General features: G+C 41.6%; 2 protein-coding genes across 3 annotated transcripts; one reads left to right on the top strand and one right to left on the bottom strand.

Moving 5' to 3' along the window:
• Window positions 1-472: 472 nt before the first annotated feature.
• smarcc1a (SWI/SNF related, matrix associated, actin dependent regulator of chromatin, subfamily c, member 1a) lies at window positions 473-23,014 on the bottom strand. 2 transcript variants are annotated; one of them, XM_037073752.1, is made up of 28 exons: window positions 22,755-23,013; window positions 20,708-20,827; window positions 20,527-20,612; window positions 20,156-20,237; window positions 19,810-19,902; window positions 19,630-19,699; window positions 19,269-19,338; window positions 19,053-19,128; window positions 18,594-18,719; window positions 17,370-17,488; window positions 16,513-16,643; window positions 14,488-14,538; window positions 14,330-14,367; window positions 13,004-13,125; window positions 12,742-12,813; window positions 12,486-12,599; window positions 11,479-11,632; window positions 11,163-11,273; window positions 10,921-10,980; window positions 10,318-10,576; window positions 9,488-9,649; window positions 8,149-8,204; window positions 7,313-7,469; window positions 6,736-6,914; window positions 6,322-6,456; window positions 2,980-3,310; window positions 2,709-2,834; window positions 473-1,843 (listed from the first exon to the last, which is right to left on the bottom strand). In XM_037073752.1, the coding sequence occupies exons 1-28, from the start codon at window positions 22,938-22,940 to the stop codon at window positions 1,752-1,754; spliced, it is 3,378 nt and encodes a 1,125-aa protein (XP_036929647.1). In that variant the 5' UTR covers window positions 22,941-23,013; the 3' UTR covers window positions 473-1,751. The 2 variants fall into 2 exon arrangements, with proteins under 2 accessions (XP_036929647.1, XP_036929648.1); XM_037073753.1 differs by having other exon boundaries at window positions 1,705-1,843; window positions 17,370-17,464; window positions 22,755-23,014.
• Window positions 23,015-24,405: 1,391 nt separating this feature from the next.
• On the top strand, window positions 24,406-27,005 carry LOC119005796. The gene is made up of 6 exons (XM_037073763.1): window positions 24,406-24,539; window positions 24,631-24,698; window positions 24,915-25,209; window positions 25,418-25,572; window positions 25,791-26,070; window positions 26,269-27,005. The coding sequence occupies exons 1-6, from the start codon at window positions 24,427-24,429 to the stop codon at window positions 26,417-26,419; spliced, it is 1,062 nt and encodes a 353-aa protein (XP_036929658.1). The 5' UTR covers window positions 24,406-24,426; the 3' UTR covers window positions 26,420-27,005.
• The last annotated feature ends 712 nt before the right edge of the window (window positions 27,006-27,717 follow it).

The raw sequence follows: 27,717 nt of genomic DNA, 5'->3' as shown, positions 1-27,717 counted from the left end.
GTTTGTCCAGTGCTTTGCGGCAGGGTCTGGCCAGGTCGGTGTGTGCACGCAGCCTCCAGTGTGAGCGTCAGCTTAGCTTACATTTCTGTGTGTGTGTGTCAGAGTGCTGTGGTTGGTGTGGGGCAGAAGGTGATGGTGTGTTTAGGCGTGTGTCCGTCTTCGCTCATGTAATCACATTTGGGACTTTTGCATCAAGTATAACAGCCAAGTCTGCTTATTGTTGAGTATATTTTCCTTATTGTCAACTAATCCCATTAAAAAGACCAACAAAACTATTAAAAACACATCAGCGAGCCTCACCGTTGCACTCAGTGACACACGGTTATGTATTTTGACTCAATCCCTGGTGGAAATACTCACTAGAGCACCAAATGTTGATTAATCCGCTGCTAAATATAGCTCAACAAATGCATTGTTTACTCCGGCTTGATTGACGTCTATTAGAGGCTGCAGCGACGACCTGCTCAGGAAATTACTGAGTTTTTGAAAATCTGTCAAAGAATAAAACATTTTAATTTTCCCTGTGATTGGTGCTGAAAGCCACAGCACAGGGGAGTCATAAATTAATTGGAGACTAATTGTTAGTTTTGGTCTTTTTATGGGATTTGTTGACAACACAGTAAAAAAAACAAGAACATGTATTTTTCTTTGAATTCATTTTTTTTGTCTTAACATTCCATCATGTAATGTCACATTATTTCCAGTGGCTGCTGCTGTTGTTAGGGTCAAGGGATGAAGACATATCTCTTCAGACATTTTTTAAAACTTCAGGGTCTATTTTTTTTTTTTTGTTTCTGTAAGAGACACGAGTCTTCTTAAAGAGTTTAAAGTTTTAATTTGGCCTCATCTCTCCAATTTGTTTCACCTCTGTTGGATTTCTTTGAGTCAAATAAAGACATTAATGCAAAAGTCTCAAATTGCAAAGCAATGATTACATGGAAGCCTCTAGGTTATTCTGTGGTCAGAGTGAACGGCCATAAAAAATAATCATCCATCTTGAACACACACACACACACACACACACACTCACATATTCACACACACGCACACACAGAACTACAGTGTATCATTCAGAGAGGAGCGAGAGGTAGATACTCGACAAGATAAGAGCGAGGGCAGGCTGGGTCCCCTCTGTGTGTGCGTGTGTGTGTTTTATTGATATCATCTGAATAATCTGCTTGCCTCGTGTGTGTGTTCAATCGCAGCACACACACAGAAACACACACACTACCCCTTGTCTGACCTGCCCTCTAGTCTCACTAGCTCCCCCTAGTGTTTGGTTTGGAGAAAGAGGCGCAAGACAAGAGGAGGTGTGTTTGTGTGCATGTGCGTGCCTGTGTGTGTGTGTGTGTGTTTTAAAAAGAAACTGAGGGGGGTTACAGTGTCGTTTCAAACGGGTTCGGGGGAGAAAAAAGGTGAGACGGGAGGAGGGTTTTTTTTTACGTGTTGTGTTTTCTGTACACAGTCACTCTCTCCAGCTTCCATCTGGCCCAACAGAGCAGAAAACAGTGTTTATTACTACACGACCCTTGCCGCTGTGCCCTGAGAGGAAGTCTGTGTGTGTGTGTGTGTGTGTGTGTGTGTGTGTGTGTGTGTGTGTTTCCTGTGATGACATTTCTGATAGTTTTGAGTTTGGAGGGGAAAAGGCCATCAAACAAAGGGGAGCTGAGCTTCAGAGATAGAGTTAGTTTTATGTGTGTGTGTGTTTGTGTGAATGTGTGTTGTGTGTATGTGTGTGTGTTGTGTAAGTCTTAGTTGTCAGGCACTCGAGCACTCGGAGCCGCCGGAGGAGCCACAGGAACTGGAGGTACCGCCTCAGGCTGTGCAGGTGGTGGGCCGGGATCTGGAAAGAGGAAAGATGGAGATTTTAGAGGTTTTTGATGGTGATTTCCAACCTGAGGGTTTGGACCCACGCATAGTTCTGCTGTATGTAAATCTCAACAAGACAGAAAAGAGCAGAAACAAGTTCTACCACATACAGTAATGCAGAATATCCACACTCGTCTGTTTTCTTTGCCTATTATCTGATAAGTATTGATCAGTATTTTTTTTTTCTGTGCACCCCGTTTTGCTTTATAATTACAGTAGATGTTATAGGGACACTGCCCTCAGCAGGTAGACCGGGATCAATGTTGCTTCTTGTCAATTATTTATATTGAAAATGATCAAGACAGAAGCAAGTTTTACATTTAAGAAGAAAAATATAGAACGAGTGACGCCTGTCTGATGTTCTCCCATCAGTCAGAACAAGGAAACAACGTCTCTCAAAATAAAATGTATGGAAAATAATTCACCCTTTGTAACTGTTTGCTTTTTCTAAAGAGAAGTCATGATGCAGCTGCCAGATTTCAGTAGCTGATTGGCTGCAGACGTGTGATGTGATGTTAATAAGCAGCAGTGACCTAAACGTTTAGCTGCAGCTGACATTCAGAGTAAATACCAGCTGTCAGCTCTGAGGTCACAGTCGTATTTGGATTCCCAGAAACCGTTGTTTTTTTTTTCTTTGACTTATTGGTGGTGATGTAAAAGTGTCCTTCTAAAAACGTCACCACATTTTTACAGGGGACTGGTGTGGGTGAATTTAATAACTGACACAACACCAAAAATAAAACCCCAAATATGATTTACACAAGCATAAATATTATACATGTAAACACACACAACACAAACATGAAGGGGATGTGAGGCAGAAGGAGATTTGTACTCACACATGCCGTTGGGAGCTCCAGGGTGGCGTGGGGGCATCATGGGAGGCATGCCGCCAGGAGGGGGGCCAGCTGAGGGTGGGCCGGGCATCATGCGTCCAGGGATCGGCTGTCCTGGTCCCATCGGTCCTGTAGTGAAGAAAGGAAAGTGGGGAAAAATCAGTCATGTGAAGATTTAGTGGAAAAGACGGGCTGAAGCTCGTCTGCTGTCAGAGTCAGACAGAACAACAGAAAGTGGTAAAACAAACACTACATCATCACTTTACAAATTCACCTGTCTGTCCTGGGTGGTGAGGGGCCATGGGGTGGTGACCCATCGGGGGGTAAACGGGGTGCATGGCACCACCGGGTGGAGGCCCTCCGTGGTGGGGAACTGGTGCTCCGTGGTGTGGCTGGGGCCCTCCAGGGTGCATGCCTGGTGGAGGGGCTCCAGAGTGGGGTCCAGATCCAGGGGCCTGACCCTGTCCTTGAGCATGGGCGGCAGCGGCGGCTGCAGCGGCAGCTTGCTGCTCCATCTGCTGCCTCGCCTTCATCTCTGCGTATTTGAGCTGCTCCATGTGGAAGGCCTGACGCTCGGTGAGCAGCTGCTGCCGCTGAAGCTCCAACTGCACAGCGAGATGGAGGAAACGCCAAGAAAAGACGATTAATTTCTGAGATTAATTATAATAATTAACACCAAGAATGAGTCAGCTACCCGCTGATGGTTGTTGGGCGAAGGCAAAGGTGTTGTAGAAAACTGGATCTCAGGAGCCAACAGAGGGTCAACCGGGATCTTTAGACAATCAACATTATTTCAACTTTTTATGAAACATTTATAGAAGAAATTACTAAATCGATTTCAACATGACAAGAACTGACGGATGAATCAATATTGAAAAAAATGGCCATATTGTCAAGGAAGACATTTAATGCCGTCAAGCCCTGAAAGTACATTACATGAATGTTACATTTAAAGTGACTTAACAATTAAATTTGAAAGTGCTGATGTTTTATTCAGTTACTGCATCATCAAGAACCAGTTTATTTTATTTTGCAACACAAGCCGATAGTTTTGATGTCGTGTGCCTAGTATGAGATATCCCAACACACCAGAAAAAATGATGAAGGTGAATTAATTTAAATTTATGCAGCATTGAAAAACTCTCTGTCCTGGTCACTCTGGACACCTCCTCAGGACCTTGTTGTTTACCATTTCCAGGGTTTTGTAATGGTGTTACGTAACTCCAAAAGTGGTCAAAAACCCAGAAGTGTCTGCAGGGCTTCATTCAACTAGGGCCAAGTAGAAATACATGTCTTATGACACCAAAAAGGGGATCCTTACAGGAGAATGAGCATGTTTTGAGACTAGATGAGAATATTCTACAAGCGGAAGAAAAGTGCAGCACATTTCTTACACTTCAGCGGCTGCCTGCCTGCATGTCTGCAGAGAAGACGGTGTGTTAAACCGTCTTCTGTGTCTTTCTGTACTGTGTGGATCTTTGTCTTTTTTACCGGAGAACAGTGTTTTACAGCCTATAGCAGCAGCAGGGGTTTGATTTCTCTCCAGTCTTTAGACGGCTTATGTAAACCAGGGGCCTTTTCATGCACTATTTACAGCTGTGAAACTGGGCTACGTTCCTGATGCCTCCACCACGAAAACACAGTTTTACACTCTCACTGGCGTCTCCAGGGATTGTCCAACGGCAGGGTGCGCACACAACCACACACAGAGCTGAGGGCTATTCATACGCTTTGTAGAGGAAGGTAACAGTTACACTTGCCTGACAGCCGCTTTCCTTTGGAAAATGTTTTATTCGCAATTAAACTCCTTCACAGAGAAGTAACTCTGTGTCTCCTCTCCAGTCTGTGTGGAGGGTTTGGACCAAGTGGGAAGCAACTTGTTCAGTGGCCAACGCTGGCTGATGAACTCCAAATATTTACTGGCTACTTATTTTAACTCGGTAACCAGAGAAGGACTGTGTGACACAGGGTCAGATTTGGATGACAAAAAACCTGAATTATAACTACATTCAATTCAGACCTATGACATTAACTTTGGTTTGGTTTGGATCGGTTTCACGTGGGAATCAGAATTTAGACGGTCAATATTGGGTGTTTGAGCTCCTGAGTAGTCCGCAGTTTCCTGGATCCTCTATGTGAAGTCTTCCAGACATACATTTGTACATTTAGCAGTCGGAAACAAACAATATGGTGCCAGCGGGGTGTCCTGGTGATGCTCAGCCACGAAACCTCATACAATATTAATTTGCAGGCAACCTGTCTGGGCAATAAATGAACCACTGAAGATATGTTTGTTTTGGTTTAACTCTGAGAACCCTACAGCATGAAATCGACCGTTCACTAAAGTGCTAAACATTCATCAGCTATTCACTGTTATTCGTTGTGTTTAGGATTTGAGATACCATAAAACAATGGAGCCGAGTTTATCTTGATTTGAGTTGGTCATAACAGTAAAAAAACGACCTTTTAACAGCAACTTGCAGAAAAAAGCCAGACAAAGTCCGAGCTCAGTGTTTTGTAACGGGGTCATGGCAGATGTGTGGGGTGAATATCTCAGAAAGTGGATGTGTAAAACCAAAAGCATCTGCACGGCTAGATTCAACCTTGGCTGAGTGGAAAAATGTGTCTTGTGACTGGGGGAACGGATGCTTCTGAAACACTTGTGTGAAAAGCGAACAGTGTGTTTTGTAGTTAAACGAGACAGTGTGGATTCCGAATCTGAATCAGAATCAGAAAAAGCTTTATTGACAAGTACGATTTTACACATACGAGGAATTTGTTGTGGTGATGTTGGTGCACGCATCAAATGACTATTAAGTGCATGAGCTCTTCTCTGGTGAAAGAGCTCCGGGTACCATCGCAAAAAACAGAGTTTACGCACAAAAAACAAAACAAAACAACCAACACACCGAGGCAGCCGTCCGCGGCGCCATTTCAAGTAGGATACACTCTCATCTCTACAAAAATGATGGCGATGACTTTGTCAATTAATTTTAGGGGAATCTTTCAGCTCTGTTGTGAATCTTAATAATCTCAACTGAAAGAGGAGGACCAGGAGCAAGAAGTTACCCTCACCTGTTATTCTACTGTCCTGCATACAAATTTAAAAAAGGCACATTTGCAGGACTTGTCGACTCAACATTCAAAACTGTACCCTCCTTCTCGGCTCAACAGATGAGACAGAAAGAGAGAGAGCAGCAGTAGCCTGTTTTTTGGGAAAACGTCACCACTTAATTAACATTTCCTAACTTATGTTTCTGATTTTATCATGGCCAAAAGGTGAGACTTTTGCATTCTAGTTATTTATGCTTTAGCTTCTGTCAAATATTCTCAGGTAAAAGCAATATGATTCCGTAAAGGATTTAGAAGGATTCAGATCCAGTAGAAGTCTATATGTATTTGTTCACATTTACACTTGAATGCGTGGGTGTGACTTTAACGTGCAGCATCAGCTTCTGTTCACAGATCTCCTTCAATATTAATAACCGCAGCTGAAAGCCCTTACTGAGTGTGTGGAGGTAAGTAAAGTGTCCAAGCTAATGCAGTTGTGAAGAGTCACCGCTGGCCAATAACACTTCAACAAGCAAAAAGCACGGATGCTTATTTTTAAACTTACGGCCTCTTTCTCTCGGTCCATGATGGTCTCAAGTTCCTCGAAGTGCCTCAGTTTGATCTCCAGCTTCTTCATCTGGGTCTCCACCAGCAGAGCCACCAGGGACTTGATCTTTCTCTCCTCCACCGCCGCCAGATGCTGAGAGGATGGAGAAGAAAGACAAACGATAAATATCTGAACAGCAACAGCTGCGTTATGAAGATATCATGTACTCAGGATTAGTTAAGATCATTCAGCTGATTTTTTGTGACCAGAATGTGATTACTGACGCCGTAATACACAATATTACAGTAAAACTTACAGGATGAGACACCATGACTTTCAGCAAACTTTTCAAAATGACAGCCAAGATGAAAATCTGGATGATCACACTCGCTGAAGTGTGTACTTGCTGTGTCAGCACTCATGCAGTCTCACCTTGGCCTTGGTGGCAGCAGATGCCAGGGCAGCAGCGGCCGCGGTGGCAATGTTACCCTCTTCAATGTCATGCTCCAGTTTCTTCCTCTTCTCCTCTCCCTCCTCCGTAGTTGCCTTCTCCTCCTTCTCCTTCTCCTGCTCCGAGGACGATGTCTCCATGGCATCCTCCTTGTCTTTGTCTGACAAGGACGGAGAAAGACATTTAACAACTGTGGAGTGTTCAATAAAAATCTGCATAATTGCATAAGAGAAAAATAAGCATTTTGAAAATATGGGAATAATTTCTACGTAGCGTCTTCTACAACTCAATGCACTGAGGCAATATGTCAATTAATCATTTTACTGATTGACACTGGCTTTGTGTCATCTTCTTTCATTTTGTCAATTGTAGCTGCTAGTTTCCTAACAAGCCAGTTAATTGATGAAAATAATATGCAGATCCATCAACAATTAAAATAATTATCTGCTGCAGCCTTAATAAGGAGCTGATTGCTAAAAGTGTGCTGTAGTTGTGATCTTACAAACTAAAGTGTGGCTGGACATTCTCTTATATTTCATCATTAAACCTCAGTGTTACCTGCTGGAGAGGACTTGGCCTCCACTCCATCTTCGTTGTCGTCCTCGCGCTCTGACGCCTCTCCTCCCTCCTTCTTCACCTTGTCTGCGGCCTCAGTCTTGTCGCTGCTCTTTTCTGCAGACTCACTGGGTTTCTCCGCCTCGTCCTTCGACTCCGCCTGAAAGATGAGGACGCAGACAATCAACGATAAGTGGCCTGTGTCACTGCAGCGGAAAGTACTGAAGCCATTGGTTACAAGTCTGCTATGGGGTCAAAGATAATTTCATCTGAGGTTTACTTTTGAGGACTGCATGAGTGGTAAAATTAACTCAAATTGATTGGTCTTTTTTTTGGTCATGTTTTACAAAGGCTGCAATGTACACAAATGGAAATATGGCTGCTTGTAATCAATCAAACAATCATCGTTTTAAAAAAGGGACCACTGCTGCAGCAATAGCCGGTAAACACTGTGATGCTCAGGGCAAAATGGAATAATGGGTTGCGCATTGTGACCCTCTCCACTTTTTGGGGACAATCGCAGTGATTTGGACAAAGTGTCTGACTCTGGTTAATGGATGCTAAATGAGGAAGCCATCAACCAACTTGCTGCTCAACAGAGCAGAGACAATGTGAGAAAAAAAAATGCCATTACATTCAGCCGGTGGGCCTTTCCGAACTAAGTAGATGAGTGGAAAAAATTAACTTTAACATAAAAAGTGAGTGAGAAAAAGTGTTGAATTAGTATTAAAATACAGAAATACATAATAATGGGAAGTCTGTTCACAAAAAGTAGGTAGCTTTTACCTCAGCAGACTTAGATAATGACTACGAGATGATGTTTAAAAAGTTGATTTTACCTTATCGGCCTGCTGAGAGTCTGTGTCCGTGTCCATCTTCTCTGCCTCTGGGGTTTCTGCAAGGGACGACGAGTGTGTTAGATAAATTAGCATCATGTCACAAACTAAAACTGATAAACATGGTGGCAGAAGTTCTGTTGCAGCCTAAATTTTCACTTCAACTGTTAATTTCCCAATGAATTGTTTATGCCAACGCTAACCTCCCTAAATCCAAAAAACAAGAACACCAAGCATGAAACACGGTGCGATCACGTTGACGCATGACATGAACTGACTGAACAAATTCAAAACATTCGGGCACCAGTGACATCTCACCCTGTTTGGAATAAAATACATTTCCAGATTCTCTGAGGCGAAACCATCAAATATGAGTGTTGGAGGGGAGAAAGTCAGGACAGGAAGTTAAGGTCAAAAGCATTTTAAGTGAGCAGGCCCACAGGGTTGGTATGAGGTGTGTGAGAGCACTCGCACACACTCACAAATGACCAAACACACACACATGCATGCATCTGGCTGAATACACGTGAACGCTTGAGTGTTAAACCATGTCACGGGTGCACTTGAGCGTGTGTTGAGGGTTTGAATATTGATTGTGTGATGTGTGTGTCGGTCGAGAGCTTCGGGCAGGGCAAGGGGCTGAACGCATTTAAGCTTATTGATTGCAACCGTGGCTCTAGAGGGCATTAACTCAGGTATAACAAATGATTGGTGATAAGTGGGAGAGAGTGTGTGTGGGTGGGGAAGGAAGGTAGGAAGAAATGAGCAAAAAGCAAAAAGAGAGAGAAATGTTTCAAGAAAGCAAAGAGCAAAAGAGAGAGAGAGAGACGGAGATAAACATACGAGAGAGTGATGACCCAGTTTTCTGCTCCCCCTCCTCCCACTCCCCTGCCCCATCTGCCACTGTTGTTTTAATCCACTGGTTACCACGGCAGTATGCACACACGGACACACACCAACAATTATGTAGCGCTCACCCCCTGCTGGTCAAATCTGATATCTGGGTGACCTTCAAATGTACAGAAAGACTGATCGATTCAGGTGAAGATGCACCATTTTTATTCAAAGAAGGAGGGGGAACAAAAGGAGGTGAGCACATGCCACTCCTCTGTGAACATATGCTCTCACACACTTTCTCTCTCAGGCACAGCAGTAATCTCCATCAAATTTGCCGCTGCCTGCCCAATAGCTTGCAGTGCTGCTACTATCTGCTGCCCTCTAGTGGCTGAAGATGTCACAATACACAGAAACCATCATAATCTGTGAATTAGATTAATTTAAAACCAAAGGCAACATTACAGTGTCTATCTCCTGGTTCTACCCCTCGTCATGCACTACTCACCGGTCTTCTCTGGCTCCTCTGGGGCGGTACCAGCGATGCCACTGCTCTCCAGGCCGAACGCTGGGTCCACCTTCCCCGTGCTCCTGGCCGCCTCCTGCACTTTCTTCACGTGAGCCTCCACCAGCTCAGCCGGCACCTCCTCACGCACACGGGAGAACTCCTCTGCAAAAAGAGAGAGGACGTTTATTGCCTCACAATTCAAAACTGAGATTAATCTCATTTTTTTATATGTAATGTGTAAACTGACATTAATCTGTAACAGACAATATTGACATGAATGAATTACTGACACATTCATTCTTGCTTCCATGCTCTGTATCTCTTGAGATTGATAAATTACTACAAATATCTAAAAAACACTGGATTTACTTCAGTTTCAAATAGAGTTTTTAAGTCAATAGCTAATGACAGTTTGAAGTGTTTTGTAAACTTTTCCATCTATTACGTGAATCTTCTAATTTGGCTGCCAAGCTGCTGCACACATTAGGCTGTGCAGGGATATAATAAGAGTTGTGTTGGATGGAATAGTATGACTATAAAATAGTTTTATTTCATAAAATCTACGAAACTGAATTTAGTTTAAGTCATGAAAGTGATCACTGTCAAAATAGTTTTCAATGTACATCATATATCTATCAATTTCATCACAGGACTTGTTCCCTGTTGCAAGTTTCTTATGTAGTTACAAGTGTAAGAATTTCTTTTTACCTTAATATTTACTGACAAAAAAACCCAAAGCCCATTTGATGGAAAATCTCATATTTGCATCATTACAAATGGATTTCAAAGATGAGATGCTGCAGTTTCATCTTCCCTTCGTCAGTTCTCACCTAAGGCTGCCCTGGCAGCAGCTGATGCCACTCTGGGGTCGACCACAGAGGCCAGGAAGGCTACAGTGCTCATGACGGGGTTTCCAGACTGGCTGAAGGGTATAGGCTGGTAGGCCAGGGGGCCCAGGGTCGTCTCAGTGTTCTCCAGGTATGGATCCTCAATGGGCAACCGCAGGAAGTGCAGGATACACTCGTCCTGAGTGCGTGACCCTATGTGCTCAGACACTTTGTTCCAGTCATCTTTGAACATCTCCAGCGCCTGGGGGAGAAGTGAGGGAAATTAATATACATCATATATTGTGGAGTCATGCAGGATCGTAACAGCAGCCAAGGAGTGGGAGGACAGAAGCACAGATTAAAGGGTCAAAAGGCAGAAGATGATGAGCTGGAGGGAGAGAGGGAGGTAATGTACTGTGGAAATGAGACTAATTCAAATCAGGAAGGGCAGAAGAGAACAGAACGAGGAAATAAGGGGGACTGAGGACAACTATTTTATGTTTCTATCAGCATTTATCAGTTTCACTGCTCAATATCCAAAATATATCCAAACACACAACCCAGAGTAATTTTACAGGTTTCTGTCTTCACTAATGTGAGACTCACCTCCAGCAGCAGTAGAGTCTCCTGCTCGGTCCATTCCCTGGTGGAGGTGGGAGCTTTACCCTGTAGGCAACCAGAACCAATCACATTAAAATAGGAACATTAAAAATAGAATTAGATTATATTTTATATGTTTTTAACTGTTTAACTTGCATTTATCATTTCAGAAAGCCTAGGAAATCCTCTCACTAACAGAAATAACATGCAAAACATATTACAGGATGTCGACCGAGCTGCGTGCTGACCTTGGGGTTTTTCCTGTTGTAGAAGTCAGTGCGAAGGCCGAAGTTCTGCAAGTCGATGGACTTCTCTTTGCTTTTGTCTATGAAGCCCGGCATTTGCTGCGGAGGGGGAATCTGGAGGGATCAAATACAACACATGATCATTTGGAGTTTATCATTCCAACGGTGGAGACAGGCTGGAATTCAGTCCAAACCAGATGCTACATCAAAGTACAGCTGTGATTTTCATTTGTGTTCCTCACTTCCCTGTCGATATTTGTACAAACTCGATTCACCTATGCATCATTCACTCTGTCTTGTACGTTTTTGTCGGTCTTACCGGCGGGGGTCGGTGGTTCAGGGGCATGAGGCCGGATGGTGTGTCAGCCAGAACGGTGAAGTGAGGTGTGGGTGGGGGGCCCATGGGCAACGGGCGACTGTCAGCGTCAACCTGGTAGTTCACCAAACCCCACTGCTCCAAGAACGCATGAACCCTGAAGACAGACAGCAGTCACATTTAATACACATGAACTTTACTCTGTTTTAGCTTTTCTCTGATTTATTTAAAACTGATTCATGAAATAGTTTGTGTTTGTAGTCTGCAGCAGAATCGATTCAGGGCGTCATGACTCATTGATTCACTCAGCTGTTTTTCCTCTCAACCCGCAGCAGCTTGTGTGTGTTTGTAGACAAACTACAAGGACGACAGTTAGCTTACTGGTAGCCTGCGTCTGCTCCTACAGGCACGTCTGCTGTGTGCAAAAAGACGATCAACTGAACTGACAGGTAACTAGAGACGGTGTTAGAGACGCTTCTATTCTTTTTTCAGAGGTCTGTATTGATTTGTTTGGGAGATATTTGAGAAGGCAAACTTTGTGACAACTGAGTTTTGTCCCCACAGGATGTTTGTTGTTTCTGTTTGTTTCAACACCAGGATAAAAAAAACTGTTGCTGTACCACAGGCCCCTGACAAGTTGACAGTTATCAGGAAATAAAACCACTGGATTTGTAGACTTTTACAAACCCAGATGGATTTTGGAGATGGACAAATGAATCCCTCTTTAAAAGATTACATACACATATTTCTATAGATCTTTCTACATTTGGCAGCCTGAACTCTATGGATACTACACCATGGTTGGCTTTAGATTTGATATAACAATATCATCACCACTGATGATCAATTAGCCTCATTAGTTTTGTTTCTGACTACAACTTACACCTGGTGATTAAGCACTTCTTCAGCTTACACGAGGGTGAAACAGGGAGGGAATTTGCAGCCGTTTGTGTCCGTATTTTAAATATTTTGTTAAATGTGAACCCTGAAAATAAATCAACTTGTCTCACCTCATGATAGCACAAACATCCCCGGTCAAGTTCCGGCGACAGGAGGTGGAGGTGAGGTACTCCTGAGGGTTTAGCCGATAAGTGTCGATCATGAAGTTACGGTAGGCCAGGTATCTGTCGAAGGGTTGAGAAGAAACACACAAGATTAGTGCGACAGTCAATATCACTAAGGGTTTAGAGAAACTCGTCGTATAAGTGTTTTGTGTCTGGTAGTTTTATGTGGATTGTAAATGTGTGTTCGTGTAAAGACGCTCACATCTCAGGAGTTTTGGACTTGTTCTTTCCGTTGAAGAATTCGGGCAGCGCTCTTCTCTCAATCTCATGGATGCTAGAACAAAAAGGAAAATTGCAAATCAGTGATTTTAATAAAAAGATTCCAACTTAGCAGTTCCTCAGAAGCCTTGGTACACTTCTTAAAATGTGCGCATGAACATGGTATTCGTCTCAGTCAATCAAAATATACTGTAATTTGTGTAGTAGTAGCAGTAATGTTTAAATCCTCGTCATCCAGCTCTTACCAGTTGTAGTCGAACCAAGCGCTGTAGCTGGGGATGATGATGTGGTGAGTCTGTTCAGTCACGTTGTCCTCGCCAGCATCTATCAGTCGGTTGATTTCAGCTTTGCCCTGCTCCTCGTCATCCTGCAGAAGGAGACAAAGAGTCAGACAGGTCAACCTATTGAAGACAGATTCTTTGTGAAGAGTTTTGGGGGGCTCCAAAGTGAAGCCAATAAAGAACTTTAAAGATCCAATTTCTTCAAAACTTTCGCCAGAATCTCATCAGAACTGTGTTCCGCTGAAAGCTCAAATGATGATCTTGCAATAAGATTTCTCGATGGAAAAGGTATTTTCACATTTCATTACACGGGCGCGAGGTGCAGAGGAAAGTGTTTCTGTGTTCTGTGTCAAAGGGCTTTCTGATAACAGACCCGGGGAGGCTGAAGGAGGAGGTCTGGTAGATGCAATAATATAAAAAGACAAGATTTAATTCATGTAAATCAATTTTTTCTATTAAATGTTGTCTAGTCTTTAACAAATTGAACAAATATAATTTCTGGGGGGGGTTACTTTTATTCATGTCTTATTTATTCTTCTGTGCAGCACTTTGGTCAACTTTGGTTGATTTAAAGTGCTTAACAAATAAAGTTGGATTGGTTACTGTGACTTTTCTTTTTTCTATTCTTCTAGGTACTAATTATTATTTATGACAAAAATGCCACCTCCAGTGTGCTGAAATTCTACATTTTCTTTCAACCAATAAAAACTTCACATTTTCTACGACTACAGGGTTGTGAAGTATGTGGCCTTCGTTCTTTTTTAAGGTTTATCTGCCAAAGTCCTAGAGGGGGTGGGTCCATGTCAGATGGGTTGTGCCAATGACGTCAGCTCAGACAACATCTCTCATCACATTCGACATCTTTTAGGCAAAATAATTATAAATCCATTGCTTATTTGGTCTATAAAATGTCAGAAAATGGAGAAAAATTTATATTACTGAGATGCCATCCTCAAATGTCTTGTTTTGTCAACAAGCCAAAAACAATCAGTCCACCATCGTAGAGGAGTAAAGAAACCAATAAATATTCATAATGAGCAAGCTGGAATCTGGAGAATTTAGATTTTTCTTAAAAAATGACTCAAACCGAGTAACTAATTGGCAAAACGGTTGTGATTAACTTAATAATTGACTACTAAACTATTAAATTTGCAGCTACATGACAATGATTACTGGTAGCTGCAGACATACTGGGAAGCCTTCAGCACAGGTTCCCACTTTCTCACTTCTACACACCAACAGCATTTGGTTTGATTAACACAGAGAAGTCTGAGTCATCAGTGATCTTACCTTTCCACCAGACAGCACAGAGTCATCCTCCATGTCATCTGGAAAAAACATTAAAACAGATTTTAATTGAGCGACTGGTTGACTATTGATTATTCTTCCAAATTGGTCAATGGAATTCACACACAAATAAACAGGTCAATACAGCTGAAGATACACACCCATGTCTCCATTTCCTCCTTTCACTGGAGTATTCTCATTGTCTTTCTTTGCTGCACATGGAAGAAAAAAGGAGAAAAGGATGAGAAAAAGGGGGACTGCTTCAAAGGAAAAAAAAGAAAAATTCAAAGACTGTTTAATTCAGCCGTGGGCATGAAGGCATTAACCAGCACTCTGCTTTGCAACAGAGGACACCAAAATAGATAGAGTGTGAAGGAGTATGTGTGTGAGTGTGTGTGTGTGTGTGTGTTGGGGGATTTTTGTAAAAGTGGGACATCCCAGATGGGACTTGGTCTAAAAAAGAGCATCTTCAGTCAGGACTGTGTGTTTGGTTTTAAAGTGAATCTTCAAGTAGATTCGGGAAAAGACTGCATTCATCTCTGGTTGTTATAAAATACATCCTCGGGTTGTTTTCCTACTTTTCTGACTGGGATATGGTGTGTGTGTGTGTGTGTGTGTGTGTGTGTGTGTGTGTGTGTGTGTGTGGGAGAGAGTGGATTTTTTTTCATGAGATTTGCTTGTCAGCCAACCCAGGTGGACAGTAACCACCCAGAGAAAAGCAGAAAAACAAAAAAAACAGACCTCAAAATGTCACTGAATATTATCTAAAAGGTGCAGTCAAGCTTTTGGTAATATCAGTCAATTCTGTTGAATGCTGTTTTCTGCCAATTTCAACAGTGAAAGTAGTGGATGATTTTGTTTAAGTAATGGCATCTTAACACACAGATAGGCTGATACAGGTCATGTAAACAGTATATTACGCCTGGATAGTCATTTTTGGAAAATGCACCTCAATTGGGGCTTTTAACAACAGTTTCCAACGCACATAATCTTGCTCGTTTACGGTGTACGGTCAACTCTGAGCGCTATAAACAGTAGGCCGCTAAAAAAGGATTGCTTGAAGAAAACAGTTTTGCTAAACTTGCAGACGGGTGACAACGAGGGAACAGCACAGGAGCAACGTGACTGCAGTTAGAAAAAGGAGTGTGACAGATGAGGCAGATGTGAGTGTGCACAGCTGCAAACTGGAATATTAGTGGAGTGTTAATTTTCATTTGTCATGTTGAAAAAAAAAACCTTGTTGGAATATTTTCTTTTCGAGATTAAGCGCAAAAAATGAAATATTGTGTGCATGTAAAGTAAGCCACGAAAACAGTTTTTCTGCTAGACAGAAACACACAACCACAACATGACATTAGTAAAGATAATCTCGCACTTATGAGAGAAACAGTCCTGCTGCAAAGCTCATAGAAGATGCGTGCACTGAAATTTGCAAGCGGCCCAAATCTCCATTAGGCAAAGTTACAATCATGTCTGGCTGAATAACATCATCAAAACTGCACTTTTAAGAAGCTTGAAAATGTCAATGTGTGCACAACCTCCTCTTTTTTTCTTCCCCTTCTCTACAGCACAACATCTGCTCCTCAGTGGTCTGATACAGCAGCTATACACATGTTTTCAACAGGCTGAACTCATGACAGGCTGCTGGATGATAAATCTGAAAATAACATTCTCTGACGTTACTAATGTTCCACTACAAAGTGTTTGCCCTCAGGCGTTCTGCCCGACCCAGCATGAATGACACTGGGGAAATCTAAACTTGGAACAATATTTCTGCCAACTTGGTGCCAAGTAATTACACTGGTGCACCGACCACAAGTGCTGAAGCAATGTAACAGCAGACGGAAAACAAATCAACTACAATAAATCATTAAATCATTGCCTTTCTCTGTTTTGTCATTACTGTTCATTAACCTCTAAAGAAACAAGTGACATTTCTTCTTTTACCATCTCCTAGATAAAAATTGTTTTTCCAACAAGACGATCGATAATAAAAGTTATCAGTAACTACTTTGGTCTTGGCCTGCACATCACATCTGATCCTGTACAGATCACAGTGGAGCCGGACTGTGATCGTCAGGAAAATAACCAGCACAGCTCTTCTTTAACTGAATTGCAGCCTCAACATGGATATTCAGAGCGATCATGTTTTGGAATCAAAAGGGAGCGTCCAGCTCGGCACGTACAATTCTTAGACATGCTGCCCTCCTCCATGCTGGCACCGGCTGAGGAGTCGTCCATGTCCTTGGTCATGTCTTCCTCTGTGTCCTCCTCTTCACCTCTGTGGCCCCGTCGCTTCCAGTGAAGCCCAGGGTTCCTGACGATAAAGAAAGAATTAGAAGCCAGTTAAAGGCCACTGAAAATCAACAACAAACATCTACGGAGAATTCCGTATAAATCCTTATATAGCCACTAAAAATAGCCACAAGATCAAACATGTAAACACATTTCAGACAGCTTCCCAAAAGAATGTCTTCTTTAGCTGTCACATGACTCGAGGGCAAAATAATTATTATGATATCGTCTCATGTTATTTTCAGTTCCCAGTTCAGAGACATCTTTGGTGACGTTCTAAAGGGCAAGTCTGGAGATAATCGAGATTTCTTCCCATGAAAAGCTCAAATCAAAAACTATTCAAAGCTGCTGTAAATACTCACTAGAGCACCAAATGTGTATAAATCCGCTGCTTCAAATAGTCCCCCAGACAAGCATTTGCCAAAAACAGTACCCAGCTGTTTTAAGAGAACAATGAGGCTCTTAAAGAGGAAATAAGTACTTATATGCTCATTGCCTTGTTCTTGCAACGTTACATTTTCAGTAGGAACAAATGGGCTTGGAGCCACAAGCAGGGGAGAAAGTTGAGAGAGCTCATTTATGGTTTTGGGACGTTTTGCTGACTATGCGAAAAATATAAACAGCAGCACCATAATTGGTGTAAGGCTGAAAATTCCTAACTGTAACATTTACTCAGTCTTTCTTTTACTTTTAACTCTTCACGTTTCCTCTGGCTCTAAAAATGACTATCAAAAATCTGCCGTCTTACCCCTTCTTTCCTCCCTTCTTGCGGGATTCGGCGGGAGTGCTGGGCGGCGAGGGCGAGCGCCTCCTCTTCTTGCCGGTGGAGTTGGCCTTGCGCTCCTTGCGATCGGGTGTACGGGAAGACTGATCAGACAAACCCCGTGCAGCGCAGGGAGCGAGGGATGGAGGATGAGAGAAAGAGCAGCAGAATGAGAGGATGGAACGGTTGCACACACAAGGAGGGGAAGCGTTGGGAGAACGACGACAGGAAGGGGGGGGGGAGGATGCCGTGGTGGTGGAGGAGACGACCAGGGTTCCTGCACACTGTCCTTGATCAAAATAGTTTGTCTTTCACCATGACCTTCACTTCCTGATTTGTGCACTGCGGGTGAAAGTTTTATCTGGCATAAATTATCTTTATCAGACAGATCACTGCCTAAATGTTCTAAACTTTTTTGATCAAATATTGTTGTTTTTAGCCAAATGTTACTAAAACAACCGCTGATTCAAACAGGTTGCTGATTTGCTCGACCAACACTTAGTGGGAGCTTTAAAACAGTTGCAGTGCCAGTTAGTTTAATGTTAGTAGAACACATGAAGGTATTTTCCATGAGGTGTCAGTGACAAGGCCAAAACAAAAACATATGGAGTTTTAGTAAGGCTGTAGCTCATTCAAAACCTAAATCAGTATTTGAATTTTGCAGGGTTGTTTTCTGCAAAGTTGCAGATAAATATTAGGCTACAGTATTATTCTAGATAATATTCTAGAGATGGCTTTGTCAGTTTTTAGTCACAATTATTTGTAAACTTCTGGGCCGTGAATCTAATCTTTTGTGGCTAGTAAACCTACTTTAGTTGACCTGCTTTGATTCTGATTCCTAAATCCTCAAAATTATTAATCATAATTTTCTTACACTGGACAGAAACCCTGAAAAACATTAGAAGGACACAAAGAGTGAGGAAAGGTTTGGAAAGGATGCGCAACAAACAGACAAAAGCCAAACGCAGACAAAGCACAATCCACGGAGCACAGCCACATGCAACAAAACAAACTGGCAGCAGAAACATACACTCATACACAAGTGAGCATTCAGACGTATTTATCAGCATTTAACCAGGTCTATACAGCCAATCTGAACAAGTCTTACTTAAGACTGACTTGATCTATAAAACATACTTTCAGACGCAGGACTTTTCTGAGAGTGAGAAAAATGTTGGCACTGGAAAAACACACTGCACAAATATCTACCTCCTCCTCCTTGGGGAAGATTTTCTGACGGAAGCTGACTGGCTTCTTGTTCTCATCCACCTCGTAGTCTTCTTCATTCATCCACTCATTGAAGGCATCAGTGTCTAAAACCCACTTGGCATGGACCTGAGAGGGAAGAGGACAGAGGTTGAGGCATGTTGTTCGCCACGATCGTCCAACTAGAATCTAATCATCTCGTCACACTGCCGCCCTCATATTCCTTCATAATTTCCCAATAGAATGGACTCACTGCCAAATGTTTAATGAGAAAATGGGTTTCTGTGCGACAAAGGCCCCAGAAGTTAGAGGTCATTTAACTTATAACAAGCATGAACTGTTCTTTTAAACAGTCCAAGTGCAACTAAAGCATTGCCTGGCTCAAAAAGACAAATCTAAATGTGTTAAAGGGGTTGAAATTGGAAAGGTTCCTTCTCTCCTTGTGTTCCCGTCGTTGCTCACCTTCCATGGTCTGTCAGTGCTGGGTGGGTCCTCCACATCCCCGTCCACCTCGCTGGCTGACACCCAAGTATCATAGCTAACCAAAAAAAAGTACAATTAAGATGTGCTGACATGCTTTTCCAAAACAAAAACTAGCCTGAGAAAGATTCTGTTGTATGGAAAGGATCATAACTGGATCATGAGTGTTAAGGTGGCATGTTTGTGCTCTCTGCTCACCTGTCTGGGGAGAGACCCCAGTGCACCAGCACCTGCTTGTCTTTCCTCATGACAGGACGAAGCCACTCTTCTATGTAAACACACAGACCAATACAAACATATACAGTTCAAACATAAACCAATAAAACATTCACAATACTGAGCATGATATGAACATATATACTACTACGAGTTTACTTATTATTTGCTTATCACATATGATATTTGGTATCATAATAGGAAATGTTTGTCTTTAGGGTTTTCTCAGTTTTACTTTCCTCATAATTTGTATCAAAAATAAACAGTTTTTGGTTTCAGAGATTATCCCCACGTGGCAAACAAATGACTATATCTGTAAAAAATATACACAATTCTACTCTACCTTCCTCCTGTTGGGATGGAGAGGGATAAATGTGGTGAGTGGCCTTTGACTTATCATCAGTGATAGAGCCCTGGAGAAGACAGAGTGGAAAAGACAAACAACAGAGTTTGATGTTAGAGAGAACCATCTCGGCTTTGCTGAAAACCTTTATCGGCCAGTTCGATGCGAGTTCAGGCTCACCTGGTGCCTTTTGATGATGTCTTTGAGCTTACTGGCTTGTTTCTGCTCGATGTCTGGCGACAGGAAGACGATGGGTCGAGTCAAGCAGTTATTCTGAAAGTACATAAGTTAGAATCAGAAACAATATTATCCACCAAGAAAGAAAAAAAATAAAGAATCACTGCTGACTCATCAATCAGTGCAGCTTAGTTTGGTTCAAATTATAAGGAAGTTACAAGACAAACAAATACTGCAGTTCATTCAAATAAATACATGAGGAACATCTACAGTCTGCAGCAAGCATTTCAATTAGGGACACTGAGCTGTTCATCAGCACCAGCTTGTGTCAGGAAAGTTTGGGTCATACCTGAACCAAATTCTTCTCCACGTTTAGGAACATTTCAACGTTCCTGTCCATCCTGGAAGGATTCTGCAGGTCAAACCTGCGCCTAGGAGTGTTTGACAAAGAACATACAGTGAGATGGAGTTGCAACCATCCAGCCTAGTGCCTCAGCATCAAAATACAAAACCATGATGATTATTTTATTATGTTTCAAATGCACAATTTCAGAGCTTTGGGGGAAGCAAATATTGTTGCAGAGCTTTGTGAGGATGAAAACAAGAATGTGAATGTGTGAAAGCAAGAGTACAAGATTCTTTGTCATGAAAGCAACTGGTTTCCAATGTGAGTCTGGGTCAGCACCAGTCTTCTACTGAGGATTAAACAAGTCAACTTACCACCCCTGCTCGCTCTTGAACTTGTAGACTGATCCCAAGATGTGACACAGGGCACCCCCTGCCTTAAAATCCAGGAAACACTTGGCCTGAACACACAAAAACAACAATGAGGACATGATGTTTCAGCCACCTTCAAACATGGTTTTCGCAGCACAAAAAAATGTGAGTGTGCTGTACTTACAGGTAGCTTTGTAAGAGCAGGATTGTTGACCCTGCGTCCAAATGCATCCTCCTGGAACTGCAGCAGTTGGACCACCAGACCCGCCAAGGATTTACTGGAGGGGGAGTCATTCTGGACATACTGGGACCGCAAAGAAATGGAAAAAAATGTTTATTAACACATACTAGGGAAGCAGATATAAAACACACACCGGGAGCAGCACAAAATTGCTGCAAAAAGCACAGCTAACCTCAACAATCAAAGGCATTAATGAGTAGGATTTGATGGTTGTGGTTTGTAAACACAACACTGAAAGCTGCGTGCTCACAATCAGGTGACCGGTCGCTACGTTTCTACAGTCTTGTCCTCACACTTTCATTGCCTGGGGTCTACAGGTAAATCAGGGTCTTCTTAAAAGGATGGAAGGTGTTTACTGTCATAGTTCTTACATCTAACAAATCTAGCACATTTAGGACTTTCTTTTCTCTGGTTAGTAGGGGCACAATAGGGTAAATAAATAAATAAATAAATACACACACTCGGATGATGTTAACAGACCATACAACATACAATTGCAATATATTTCATGATGTGTGTGATCATTCGTGCATCACAATTCACAAAAAAAGTAATAATGGACCATTTGTGGATGTCTGTGCTAAACAACCATACCTTTTTTTTTTCTCATCTGGAGAAAAAGATTTGTAGGCCAGGGCATCTCTGAGGCATCAAAATACTTTTTCCACACATTTATTGTTCACCCAATAGAAAATGACATCTCTTGCGCCATGGAAATTGCACTTGCCATGATGCGGGTGTGACAAAATTTTGATTGACCATACATGCATGTCTGTAGTGCTTTTGAGGAGATTTCAAAATATTGCAATTTATAGTATTGTGATGTAGCCAATAAATATTTCAAAATCAATGTAAGGCCATATCACCCAGCCCTGTCTGACACTCAGCTACAGAGTTAACCAGGAGGAGTAATGATGTACAGTCTGGCAATGGATAAATAGGACAAGCCAAACTAAAGAAAAGGGGGAAAAGCTCACACAAGACATGGTCTATTTATAACGAGGACAGAGTCAAGGAGACCCACTTCAAGCCTTAATGCAGAACCAGCTCTGCTGTTTTGGGTTCAAAGGCTGAATGTAAACAAACTCCAGCCAAGCATCTGGGTTAGCCTTTGTGCAGAGGTTACATTTACACGAGTAGCTTCAGTTTAAAAACCCCAACTTTGTCTCTGAAATTACATTTTACAAATTCTTCACCCAGGTTCTTTTCATTGAATTCACGTCTAATTTCTTCAGTACAACCAGCTGAAGAGTGTTCGTGGGTTTGAATGGTGGCATGAAGAGACAGGAGGACAATTCTTTGTTTGGCTAACTTGGTGGGCGAGCGGAGCCTGCACAGTCTGGTATGCTGCTGCTGCTGCTGTGTTGACAAAACTCACCCGCTCACTCTTCAGCACCGAACACTGAACGCAGTGATCTGATGATTATTGCCCGACCTGAATGTAATTTAAGCGAGAATAAAAAATGCTAAAAGTGTTAAATTTCCCTAATATAAGTTGTCTGACTGCATGGTATCCCGTGACCAACATTTGGGTTAGCTACCCGGGGCCTGATAATGAGCTGATAAGGTAACTGTAGTTTAACGCGATTTTTTATTGAATTAAGTAAACGTTGCTAACACGAGCTGACCAACTACAGCTGCAGCAACGTCCATCTGCGGCTCGTTTGTAAACATTTCCCCCCCTGAACGTGTAAAGACTGGCGACACTGAGCGGTCAGTTAGCCCGCTAACATGAAGCTAGCTAACAACTCCACCAGGGTGAAATTACAGTTCGTCTGTGTTGTTGCTGTTAGCACGAACACGAGCATCTGCGTTTGACTTATAAGTCGCACAGAGATGTAAACGTTTGTCTAAACACCCTAAACTGTAGCCGTATGTAGCTTCGATCGGCGGCGGCAGCTAACAGTTAGCCACGATAGCAGCCCTCCATTGTGCCAGCGGGACGCGGGCCGTCATAGGAATCAATGGAGAAGCAACGCTGCTAGCTTACCTTCTTGTAGTGCTTTCCGATCCACAGCCGCACCGTCTCAAACTGGGACACCGTTTCTGAACTCTCCCAAAATTTCGAGGACGGACCGCCATCCTTTTTACGTCCCACTGCGGTTCCGCTGCCCACCGGGCCGGTGGCCGGTCCACCGGAGCCCGTTCCGCCTGCCGTTGTCGCCGCCGTCGCCATTGTGTGTTTTGTTCGCTGCGTTGTCTTTCTCCTCCGCTGTATCGCTCACCGTGCAAGTTTTCGAATGATATTGCGCAGCCGCAAACGTGTTCACACTTTTCAAGTCTCGCGAGTCTCGGGACTAAAAGGACTTCTGGGAAATGTAGGCAACTAAGTTATTTTTGCTCTGTTTGTTCCTTTCACATTACTTGTTCTTGTTGTTTATGACGGTCATAAAGACAAAACTTTTAATATCCCTCCTCCCCTTCAGAGGATCCTCGCTTTATTTATTTATTTATTTATTTAGTTAGTGTTTTTTGTTTTGTTTTGTTTTTTTTGTTTTTTTAAACCAGATACTATTTTATAGTTTGTTTACTTGGCTTTTTTAAAAAATGCACCTGTGTTTGTTACCAAAGTTTTTTTTTCTCTGTTTTGATGTTTGCATATGAATCTTTTCACATAAAAGTATTTTCATAGATTGTGCACAGTATTTTTTATTTCTTATTTTAATGTATTCATTTAGATCCCATTTAGCCACTATTGAGGTAAAAGCATATTCATGAAATAATTTAATTTAGCCTGTTGAAGTATTTAGAGACACAAGAACATCTGCGCACTGCACTTGCACTTTCTTTTACTTTTCAGCATCAACACTTGTGAGAATACAAAGTGCACAACATTATCTAATCAAACCAGAACCTGGCAGCATGTCAGCGATACTGCTATTGTCTACTTTTATTGTATCATTTTTTTGTATTATCTCTTTGCTTGTCTGACCAGGAAGTCCAACTGCATTTGTACAGAAACTGACGACACAGCTTGTAATGCACAGAAAAGCATATGAGGGGTGGATGTATCAAACATTAGTTGAAAACTTACAGTGATCAGTTAAATACACTGACTTTCCATTTGAATACAATTTAATGGGAATTAGATCAAATGTATCTTTAAAATAAAACCATTACTCATCACTCATTACACTTAAATATATTCATGTTATCAATAAGGTTTCAACGCATGGAAATTAAATACAATGTAACCTTCAATATAAACTATTACTCATGAATTATTTGTATTTAACCTTAAAATCATTGCATCATTTAAGCTGATATTGTAAACACAACTCCATTTTTTAGAAAGGGGATTGGATATGCCTTTACTTACAGTACATACTTTGTATGATTAACTTCACACTTTCTCAGTGGAATTCTTTTCTGTGCACTGTGTTGTTTGCTTCCACATGTGTTGTTCTGTGTCCTGTCATCAGGGTTGTATGTTTTGATCTTTTAACAAGCACACTACAATACACTTTGAGTTGTTCATGTGGCAATATAGTCTTGGATACAGAGCCGGCACCAGACAAAATCAAAGAAACAATTTTTATAACATCTTCTAAAGTTGCTGAACCCTGACCTGCCATAGAGCTGTAATGAGTCTTATCTAAAAAAAAATTTAAAAAAAATAGTCAGCTGTAGTAAATCATCGATTAACAACAACTACACGTGCCATGATAAGATCCACAGATAAATATCCCCCATGTGGTCCACATCAAATCACACCCATCAACACAGCAGAAACCTCAGCTTCTCAACTTCTTCTGAGTTTGTCTTTCCAGACCAGGTATGTGGTTTCAGTTGAATAGTCATATTTAACATTAAATACACAGTCTTGATATTATTTATTATTTGACTTGTTTTTCCATCTCAACCAGAACAATGAAACCCAGTTCAGTTCTGATTTTGCAGCTGCTGCTGGGGACATGCTGGGCGAGCACCTATCGTAAGTATGATCTGACTGAAGCTGTGAGCTTCGTTAGGAAATATTAAAGAAATGTTGTACTGACTAGATGTGTACAGTTTTAGTTCAAGGTCAACTTTTTAAGAAAGTTGATTTTTGAGTCTCAATAATTTCTTGTAGGATCACTATGTGTTTACTAAGATGGTCAGGTTCAGGTACAATACGAATAAAACATGATCATATGTATTTCTTTGACAGAAAATGTGGCTTTGCGTGGCAAAGCAACTCAGTCACATCTTGTTAATGGAGGGTCTGCACCCTTTGGAGCTGCCTACAATGCTATAGATGGAAACCGTGAATCTGATTATTATGCTGGATCATGCACCGCTACTATTACACAGACCAACCCCTGGTGGAAATTGGACCTGCTGGAGTCCTACATCATCACCTCCATCATCATCACCAACAGAAGAGACTGCTGTGCAGAAAGAATCAACGGAGCAGAGATTTACATCGGCAACTCTATAAGAGATGATGGTTTTTCAAACCCAGTGTAAGTGAACGTAATGACTTAATAGTAAATTTATGGTAACTATGGCTTGTGTAAACCACCGGAATCATATTTAATTCTTAACAAAAAAATGTATTTTCTTGGTTAAAGATTGTCTGAAGTTTTGAATTTAATATGTTGGCATCGTGGCCAAGTGTTCTTACTTTATACATTAAACAAATCCATGCACTGTTTCCTCTCTCTCCTACAGGGTTGCTGTAATTTCTCAAATTCCAGCAGGCAGGTCTTTGAAAATCACTTTCACCAGTCATGTGGAGGGACGTTATGTGATGGTGGCTCTGCCTGGTTCAGGAAGGCTCCTTACACTCTGCGAAGTGGAAGTTTATGGCTACCGTTCCCCGACTGGTGAGAACTTCAGTTATATTACATAATTAAATATTAAGCTGAATATATGAATATTTGGTATATTGGTATATATTTGAGCCTTAATTGTCTTAACTTTAACATTCCATATACAGTCAATATGTTTGTAAAATGATATGTTTGGATATTTGGGTTCAACTTTCAACTTTCAAAACAATTCACACATTTGCTTCTGCTAACTGCTGGTGTCCTTTGTACAGGAGACAACCTGGCAGTCCAGGGAAAAGCCACACAGTCGTCGCTGCATTCTTTTGGTCATGCTTATCACGCCATAGATGGGAATCGTGCCAGCGCCTGGGCCCAGGCTTCTTGTATTCACACAGGGAATGACTTCAACCCCTGGTGGAGAGTGGACCTGGGCAAAACCCATAAAGTGTTTTCTGTTAACGTAACCTCCTACAGAGAATCTGAATTACGACTTAATGGAGCAGAGATCCGAATTGGAAATTCCCTTGATAACAATGGGAACAACAATCCCAGGTAGTTTACACTTATGAATTAAATACTACTTTAATGAAAGGTTTGCGATTACTGTACCTGTCATTTGTTTTGTCTGGAACAACACATTTAAACTTGTGTGGTATAACTTCCTTGAAACAAAAATTAAATCTTTCCTTGAGAATCCATTTATTAAACTGACAATTAGATGCTAACAGACTAATTTGTTTTTTCTGCTAGGTGTGCTGTGATCTCAGGCCTCACCGGAGGTTTCACTGGAAACTTTGAGTGTCACGGGATGGACGGACGCTACGTTAACATAGTCATTCCTGGAAGAACAGCTCACCTGATACTGTGTGAGGTGGAGGTTTACGGCTCCAGGCTGGATTAGCTCTGAGGAAGTTCAAAATTGATAACAATTCTTCTTATTACATATGCTTAGCTGGTATTCTTGTACAGGCTCATGTTGCTTCAGTTATTAAATTACCATCATTAGAGACAGAAGTAATATTATCATGTTAAAGCTGCATTACTAAATCTTTTACCACTAGGGGGCAGAATAACTCCAAAACAAGCTGACAGCTGGAGTTGTTTTGCATCCATCGATGAATTCAAATCCAATATTGGCCTCCACATCTTCTGAGCAAAATACATTTTTTAAACTTTATTCCACCTTTATAACCAGCAAGTAGTGACCAATGACTAGTCAGCGTTCCCACTGTGTTTTATTAAGTGTTCACATGTTCTGTAGCTCATCACACCTGCAGCATCCTCCTGCCAGGAGAGAAGGGGAGCAGAAGAGGCAGAAAAGCTGTCAATTGTGTCGCTGCATGCTGCATTTTAGGAATAAAGTTGTTCAGAGGGTAAATGCTTCGAGTACTTCAGATTCAGTTTTTCCTTATTGTAAGTTTTTTGTTGCATTGCTCCTTGAGAGCTCTTTGTGCTGCTCGGGTGATTAAACAGACTAAGTAAAAGCATGTTATTGACAGAACAAGAAACATTGTTTGTATATATATATATATTTATTTGTGTGTGTATGTGTGACTTTGTATGAATTTGAGAATAAAGCTTGAGAAGCACAGAAAAAGAAAAGGACATGAATCAATAAATAAAAGATTGTAAATATATTCATAACTTTCTGAAATAATCCATCCTCCAATGGAAAACTCCAACAAGCTCTTTGTAAGAGGAGATGCTAACTTTCGAGTGAGACTTGGGAAATCCATTATTCCTGCAGCACTCAATAAAATTGAGGAGGGTCATGTTTCTTATTGAACGACTAAAGTAGCGAAGTACAGGTTTACTTACATGATGTCGCATCTTAATAGGTTATAGTTTCCTAATTAACACTGACAAAGTGATGCATGGATCTGATAACATTCCTCTTGAATCAGAATCTGATCTTACAGGATGCAAGTGTTTCTCTGACTTCCTGCAAAGGCTCAAGTAACCTGAAAAAGAAGGAAGGGTCATTGGGTCACCGAATCTTGATTTGGGGCCAGACTGTGGTGTCAGATGTTAGAAACATTAGTAGAAAACTAATAGTGATCAATTAAATACAAATACAAATTCAAATACAATTTAAAGGGAATTAAACACAATAGAACCTTTAATAAAACCATTACTCATCAATTAAATATATAAAATTCCCCAGGTCGTGAAACCAACTTGACCTTGTCAAGCAGCAGA

This window comes from Acanthopagrus latus, chromosome 17, assembly GCF_904848185.1.
Source record: "Acanthopagrus latus isolate v.2019 chromosome 17, fAcaLat1.1, whole genome shotgun sequence".
Lineage (NCBI taxonomy): Eukaryota > Metazoa > Chordata > Actinopteri > Spariformes > Sparidae > Acanthopagrus > Acanthopagrus latus.
Note: the sequence above shows the minus strand (reverse complement) of the source record. Positions and strands in the feature narration are given on the sequence as shown.

Coding starts and splice junctions, on each gene's coding strand:
- smarcc1a (XM_037073752.1), bottom strand. CDS start 22,940: ATGGCGACGGCGGCGACAACGGCAGGCGGAACGGGCTCCGGTGGACCG. Junction 19,339..19,629: donor TCCATCCCAACAGGAGGAAG/GTAGAGTAGAAT, acceptor GTGTTTACATAG/AAGAGTGGCTTCGTCCTGTC. Junction 3,311..6,321: donor TGGACCGAGAGAAAGAGGCC/GTAAGTTTAAAA, acceptor CTCGCTGTGCAG/TTGGAGCTTCAGCGGCAGCA.
- LOC119005796 (XM_037073763.1), top strand. CDS start 24,427: ATGATAAGATCCACAGATAAATATCCCCCATGTGGTCCACATCAAATC. Junction 25,210..25,417: donor GATGGTTTTTCAAACCCAGT/GTAAGTGAACGT, acceptor TCTCTCCTACAG/GGTTGCTGTAATTTCTCAAA. Junction 26,071..26,268: donor AATGGGAACAACAATCCCAG/GTAGTTTACACT, acceptor TTTTTCTGCTAG/GTGTGCTGTGATCTCAGGCC.